The 7,662-nt window shown below is 51.5% G+C and overlaps 1 protein-coding gene across 1 annotated transcript; it reads left to right on the top strand.

Moving 5' to 3' along the window:
- On the top strand, positions 1 to 1,050 carry LOC142827394 (olfactory receptor 52E8-like). The gene has a single exon (XM_075922804.1). It carries the CDS (start codon positions 103 to 105, stop codon positions 1,048 to 1,050), a length of 948 nt encoding a protein of 315 aa, XP_075778919.1. The 5' UTR covers positions 1 to 102.
- The last annotated feature ends 6,612 nt before the right edge of the window (positions 1,051 to 7,662 follow it).

The following is a 7,662-nucleotide window of genomic DNA, read 5'->3' as shown; positions in this document are numbered from 1 at the left end:
CATCACCCTAGAGCCTGAGCATATAAAGGAAGTCAGGGGAATGTGAGGTATGTGCAGGAGACATTGTTCTGCCTCAGAGCTGGACGCATTCTTCCCGACTCCATGTCAGATTCCAACACCAGCGACTTCACCAACCCCTCCTCCTTCATCCTGCTTGGCATTCCCGGCCTGGAGGAGGCCCATGTCTGGATCTCCATCCCCTTCTGCACCATGTACGTCATAGCCCTCTTGGGGAACTTCACCATCCTGTTCATTGTGAAGAAGGAGCCGAGCCTCCATGAGCCCATGTACTATTTCCTCTGCATGCTGGCCACCACCGACCTGGTCCTGTCTACGTCCATCCTGCCTAAAACGCTGAGCATCTTCTGGTTCAATTCCAGGGAGATCGATTTCAGCGCCTGCCTCACCCAGATGTTCTTCATTCACTGCTTCATAGCAATAGAGTCCGGGATCTTCACGGCCATGGCGTTGGATCGCTACGTGGCCATCTGCTATCCCCTGCGACATTCCACCATCCTGACAGACCCTGTGGTGGCCAAGATCGGCCTGGCCGTGGTGCTGCGCAGTGGCGTGCTCGCTTTGCCCACTCCCTTCCTGGCACGACGGTGGCCCTATTGCCGAACCAACATCATCTCTCACACGCACTGCGAGCACATCGCCGTGGTGAAGCTGGCCTGTGCCGACACTCGCCTCAGTAGTTACTATGGGCTCTCTGTGGTGTTCTTAGTCACTGGAGTGGATGTGTTTTTTATCACCATGTCCTACACTCAGATCCTCAGGGCCGTCTTCAGCCTCCCCACCAAGGACGCCCGGCTCAAGACTTTCGGGACCTGCGGCTCCCACCTGGGTGCCATCTTAGCCTTCTACATCCCGTATCTCTTCTCCTTCCTCACGCACCGCTTTGGCCACAATGTGCCCTTGCGTTTCCACATTCTCCTTGGCAGCGTGTATCTCCTGGTGCCCCCCACGCTGAACCCTGTCATCTACGGGGTGAGGACCAGACAGATCCAGGACAGGCTGCTACGTCTGTTAACTCAGAAAGGGACCTAAGGTTTTCTCTTGGCGACCTGGCTGGCAGACCCGGCCCTGTGCGGCTCTGGTGGGTGAGGAAGGGCTGGGCTCTGTTCCAGAGCTATTCAGGGCTTTCCGGGACGTAACGCACTGTGTGAGTGCGACAGACTGCAGGAATCAGTCTGTGCACCTGTGATGGGGGCGGTCCCAGATGACCCCTTGGGGGAGGCCTCCTGGGGTTCGGACACGGCCCCTGCCACTCGCCTTCCTGCTCTCTGGGGCTCCTCACCTGCTGGGCCAGCTCCCTGGTGTCCCCCAGACAAGGCCCCGAACCGAGGTCCCTGCCCCCACCGAGAAGCAGCACAGACACTGAACCTCTTCAGGTCCAAGGAGAGCGCTGTTTGGGGCCCAGCCTCCTGAGCGAGCACTCCCCACATGGGATCAGACCCAAAAGAAATAGGTGAGGCCCCTTAAGCAATAAAAGGGGGGATATGCACACTGGTTCCCCCCCCCCCCCCCCCCCCCGGAACCATTGTTTACACTGGGGTCGATAGAAAGTAAAAGTGATTTTATTAGGTACAAGCAGTAGGTTTGAAGCGGCAATAAGTGAGAACAGGCCGAGCAAAGTAGGTTCCAAACCAAAAGATGCAAAATCTCTTGGCTAATAGTCCCTGCGCCATAGGTCTAATTTCACACACCCCAGTGATACACACAACAGAGTAAGATAAAGAGAACAAGAAGACTGACATAAGGATTGATGGGTGACACAAAATAATGCGCTCAAAGCACCTTTGGGTACGTCTAGACTACAGGCTTTTGTCGACAGAAGTTTTGTCGATATTATCTGTCGACAAAACTTCTGTCGACAAAGAGCGTCTAGACACATTCAGTTCTGTCGACAAAGCAGCTTGCTTTGTCGACAAAACCCTGTAGTCTAGACACAATCCTACATGCAATGACACCTTCTGTCAACAGAACTCTGTCGAGAAAAGGTGTTATGCCTCGTAAAATGAGGTTTACCAGCGTCGACAAAACTGCTGAGTTCTGTTGACGTTATGTCGACAGAACTCAGCGGTAGTGTAGACGCAGGTATCGTTTTGTCGACAAAACTCTGTAGTCTAGACACACCCTTTGAGTTACGTATATTCATGTCCATATGTCCATTTCATAAAGCATGTTGGGGGGGTCCGTCACAGCACTATTGTCATAGGGAAGCCTCTTCGAATTTCTGGTAACTTGACCTTTGCAAGCCTATGTCCTCCACCAAGGCCCAGCACAACTGTGCCTCTGCCTCCCTCTGCGGTCCCCTGCTCTACTCCTTTCTCCCATCACTCCCTGAATCATTTCCACCTCTTCCACGCCTGGCCATTGAGGATTTTGGAGTGGGGTGGGAGGAGAGGGACTTTTCCTGCGGTTCCCGTGGTGACTTAGGTCTGTGAGAGCGCTAATTTTTTGTCAGTTCAATTAGCAGTTATCTGACAGGAGCGGTGTCTCTACTTCCTGTATCCATGTAATAAACATGCAGGAATAGTCATGATCAGTCATGTGCGTGTTTCACGTCTGGCGGCAAGTCCCTTAAGGACTCTGGTTCGGCTGAAAATGGGAATGTACATTCTTGCTTTGTTATCATCGCTGCAGAGAGAGACTCCACCAGGCCTCTTGGTTCTTCCTCCGCTCTGAGAGGGCGGAGTTAGTGGGAGGTCGGGGGGGAGGGGTGGGCAACAGCTTTCTGGGTTCCTGGGCAAGGTTGGGGGGCCCAGCGCCCCGGCCCTCAGGCAGCGGGGCGGGAGTGGGGTAGCCAGCTTGCAGCACTGCCCAGACCTCACCGCTCTGCCCCCTCCCCCTCAGCCAGCCCTTAGCGTGATGGTGGCCAGGAGCCCCAGGCACTTTCGAAATCCCAGGACACAGATGCTCCCTTTGTCCTTCCTCTCCTCGTCGGCAGGCCGGAGTGTGCTCCAGGAGGGGTAGACACACCGCAGGACTAGTGGGGGACAGGCCTGTCAGGCACTGCGGGGTGCAGGGGCAGCTGTACTCCTTCCCCAGGGCCCTGCCGCCGAGAGACAGCCAGCCCCTCCCCAACCCACGGTGCCAAGGCTCCGGCACAATCGTGCCCCCGCTCTCCAGCCTAGGACCCCAGGGCCGTGCTGTCAGGCCGTGGTCAGACGCCCGAGCTGTATGAATTCACTCCCCAGTCCCTTGCCCGGGGACCCGCACTTCCCACCGGTCACCCTCTGTACTGCAGGGCTATGACTACACTGGCGCGCTCTTGCGCCAGAAATATGCAAATGAGGCTAAGCGTGGAATATCGCCGAGCCTCATGTGCATATCTAATGAGCCGCTCTTTTTGCGGAAGAGGCTCTCGCGCCAGAAGGAGCGTCTACACGGCCCCTTCTTGCGCAAGAAAAACCCTCTTGCGCGACGCCGTTCTACCTGAAAATAATCAGCGTGGCGGCATCGCGCAAGAGGGTTTTTCTTGCGCAAGAAGGGGCCGTGTAGACACTCCTTCTGGCGCAAGAGCCTCTTCCGCAAAAATGGTGGCTCATTAGATATGCAAATGAGGTTTGGCGATATTCCACGCTTAGCCTCATTTGCATATTTCTGGTGCAAGAGCGCGCCAGTGTAGACATAGGCCAGGTGTTTCCAGATGGAGACACCCAAATGAGAGCCTAGATACCCCCGGCCCTTTGCCTTTAGCTTCAGAAGAAAGCCAAGCCTGGCTATTCTACAGGGCACAAGTAACTCGCACACAGGTGGACTCAGCACCTCTGTTGTACTCGGAGCGGAGGAGTCGGAGAGGAGAATTTGTTCAGTCTCCTCCCAGTGCTTATAACCCAGGCGCTTCTCACTGGAGAAGTATCCCCAGTTGGCCAGAGGGGCAGGCCGAGAGCCCAGCGCTGGGATCCAAGCGCCCTCCAGCCGGGGCAGGGCTGGAAAGTCTGACACAGCCTGGCACCTCCGATTCCAGTTCCCCGGGAGACACTGGCAGGAAATGGACCCCCTGGGGTGGGACAAACCCAGCGCAAACGCCGACCCAAGCTCTGTGCTGCTGGGCCTCCCGCCCTGCTCAAGAGCAGCTCGGAGATGGGGGACCATGAGGTGTTTGTCCCCTGGGCAGCCCCCTCCCCACAGGAACACTGCTGGTGTCACCTCTATGAGTCTGGTCCCCCCAGTGACCTCAGGGACTGAGCTGTGCGGACAGGTCTCGGGGTGGGGTGGGGAGGTGGAGTCCCGGAGTTCCCACCCCCCAGGAGCGGGGTGATCCCACACCCTGGCATGTTCTAAAACCCTCAGATTCACCTTGAGAGGGGGGTGACAGCGTCCCCTCGAACGCCCTTGTGCCTCTCTCCGGCCCCAGCGTCTTCCAGCCACTCCCCTGCCTCCCAGCCAACAGAGCAGGGGTCCGGTCCCCTCTTGGTGTGAGGGAGAAATGGCAGGACTCTTGGCTCTGTCTCCCTCTGATAATCAACCCCTCCATCGCCTTGGCCAATTCTTGTCACCCTCTCCCCACCTCGGTTTTCTTATCTCTAGAATGGGGAAATGTTACAAGTGACTTCTATTTGCTGGATATCTTGAAGAATGTTGAAAAACGTCTGATGCACAGAATGGTGACAGCTACTGATTAGAACTGCTGCTGTCGGCTCCCTTCACGACAGCCCTGTGCATCTGCAGGGCGAGTTCACATCTCTCGTTCAGCCATCTTTCTCCAGAGCCCTCTGCTTACTACCAACCCGTCCTTCCTGGGCATTTACGGAGGTTTAGAACCTATGGAGATCTCAGCATTACCCCAAGTTTTTTCATCCTAATCAGCTTATTTGTTAAACACACGCAAATGCCCAGAGCGGCCAATTCCTCCCTGACTCAGCCCAGAGCTCAGGAGTTCCCCTCGCCCTGTGGGAAGGGCCCTTAAATGATGTTTACTCCTAAATCTCGATAAATAGCCCATGAGCCCGGACGGGCTCATCTCCAGCCTGTTTACATCCAGACGCTGCGTCTCCGCTCGGGGCTGAGGGAACCCCGCTGGGATTGCAAAAAGATCTGTTATAAACGGTGCACTCCCTGCTGTCGGCTCTCGGCGTGGGCGGATCCAGGCCATGCTGGGGTCAGAGCGGCGTGGGAGAAGGTGAACGGAGCGAGGTTTCCAGGGAAGACACTCGCGTCTCACAATTCCCAGACCCCGAGGAAGACTCCACAGCCTGACAGACCCAGTGCACGGTGCGTGTGAGGGGACAGAGGGAAAGTCTGGGATCCTTCGCCCACTGCACAGACATTAAACATCCCAGGCCCTTGACCCGGGGATGAGGTTGCTCCAGTGTCACTGGCCAAAATGTCCCTTTTTGATACCCTCGTCCCCCTCTCCAGTCAATGTCCTCCAGTTCCCAGGGGCTGTGTTTCAGTGCCAGAGGGACTCCATCAGGATGAAAGGGGTTAATAGATGTGTGGTACGAGGCCAGATTCTGGGGCTGCGAGCGGGACTTTACTTAACCCCCACTGAGGGAAAACTCCCCTTGTAGTTAGAACTGAGTAAAGAGCTGAGGAGCCAGCCGGGTCTGAATGCTCAGAGTCAGCCTCGCCTCCTCGTGCTCGGTGTATTTCCAAACACACTTTGGCCTTCCTAATTACACCCCATCACCCATCTATATGCTTAGAATTTTTTATAACCAATCACATGTCAGGTCTTCTATTGTTTCCTAATCTTGTTATATCTTATCTTTAAAACGTTTCCTTCATTTGTTCTATTTGAAAGTTAAACACAGATCTCTCCTGTGTTCACCACTTGCTTGCTTGCTTGCTTTTGGCTCGGCTGCTGCCTGATTTGTGTGCTTTTGGTTCCAAATGAGGTGACTGTTTGTATGGTGGGTTGTTATTTCTGGTGTTGGTAAGTCTGGACGACATTCCTCTTTCGACAGAGGAATGTAAATGAAGGACTTTGAAATTGCAAATGAAGCACTTCATTTGCATAATGGATTCCAATCGCTTTTTCGACAAAGTATTTTTCAGAGAGAAAACCCAGCGGTCTAGACACAGTTCTTTCCGGGGGGAAAAAACCCTTTTTCAATAGAACCTATAAACCTCATTTTTTCAGGCATTAGTGTTCTTTCATAAAAAGTTTTTTTTTTTTTTCAAAAGAACTGCATCGACACCGCAGGGATATTTTTTCGAAAAATCCTTTGTTGAAAAAACAATCGGCATCCATGATGCAAAGGAAGTGCGGAATTTGAAAATCAGCGCTTCATTTGCAATTTTGAAGTCCTTCGTTTCCATTCCTCTGTCGAAAGAGGAATGTACTCCAAAAGGACCCTAAGGTTCTACTGTAGCTGCTCTTCTACACCCTCCTTGACTGGCACTGTCCTGCAAAGTATTTCATCTCCTCCGGTGATATGAATTCCTCCCACTGCTTCCTTCCAAACACAGAACAGAGCTATTTTTTGAACACGTCTGACTTTCCTGCAACATTAACACATTTCCCTTCATCTTTCTCGGACACAGCCAAACCTTTTCTAAGATTGGTAAGTCTGGACGACATTCCTCTTTCGACAGAGGAATGTAAATGAAGGACTTTTGTTCCGAATAACATCCTTTTTGTGATCCTTACAAACATGGATTTTTCCCTGATGTTTTTAACGTTCTTTATCAAATGTCATGACTTCTCTAGCTCCCTTGTTCCTATTAGTTATATATTGCTCCTCCTTCCCTTCACTGCCACTGAATCAGGGTGTGTCTAGACGAGGCATGTCCAAAGTCCGGCCCGCGGGCCAATTGCGGCCCGTGTTGCGGTTTAATACGGCCCCACAGGTAATTTGGCAATATCTATCTTTTATGGCCCCCAACGAATCCATATGTATTGAGATGAATACATTGTAAAATCTCAGTTAATGTCAGTTGGTCTAAATCAGTTATAAATATATTTGGACACAACATGTATACTTGGTGTTATGTTCCTGTTCATATTTTTTGAACTTAAAAGTTGACAGACAACCTTTATTACCAATAATATGTAATGTACTTTACAACGTTCCTGACATATATTTCAGCTTCCTGGATTTTTTTTTTCATCTGGCCTTCAGATATGAAAGGCAGAGTGATTTAACACCTGTTTAGATTTGTCATCCATGTGACGAAATGAAAAGTATGCCGTTTGCAATAAACTTTGCATAAAATAGTTAATTGGCGTTTAATTTTAATGGTTCAAAGAATGTCAGGCAAAATGGTCGGCCCTCACGCATGTTCACTTCATCAAATCTGGCCCTCTTTGAAAAAAGTTTGGACACCCCTGGTCTAGACTACCGAGTTTTTTCCAAAAAAGTGTCCTTGTATCTAGACTGCCGTCCCTGTTCTTTCGAAATTAAATCAAAAGAATGTGGCAGTTTTTTTGCAATCGGTAAACCTATTTTACCAGGAATAACGCCCTTTTTCAAAAGAGCTCTTTAAAAGTGCTACATAGTCCTGTATTTTGTTTTGAAAAAAGGCATACTTAAATGCAAACAAGGCTCTTTTGAAAGAGATTGCAGATCATTTTTTTGAAGCTCTTGTGGCTGTCTAGATGATGTCTTTTGGAAAAGCCTGTTTCAAAAGAGGCTTGTAGTCTAGACGTACCCTCAGACTGCGTCTAGATTAGCATGATTTTGCGCAAAATCTTGCCGTCTGTCTACA

Source organism: Pelodiscus sinensis, chromosome 1, assembly GCF_049634645.1.
Source record: "Pelodiscus sinensis isolate JC-2024 chromosome 1, ASM4963464v1, whole genome shotgun sequence".
Classification (NCBI taxonomy): domain Eukaryota; kingdom Metazoa; phylum Chordata; order Testudines; family Trionychidae; genus Pelodiscus; species Pelodiscus sinensis.
The sequence above is the reverse complement of the archived record's forward strand: the minus strand, read 5'-3'. Positions and strand labels throughout refer to the sequence as shown.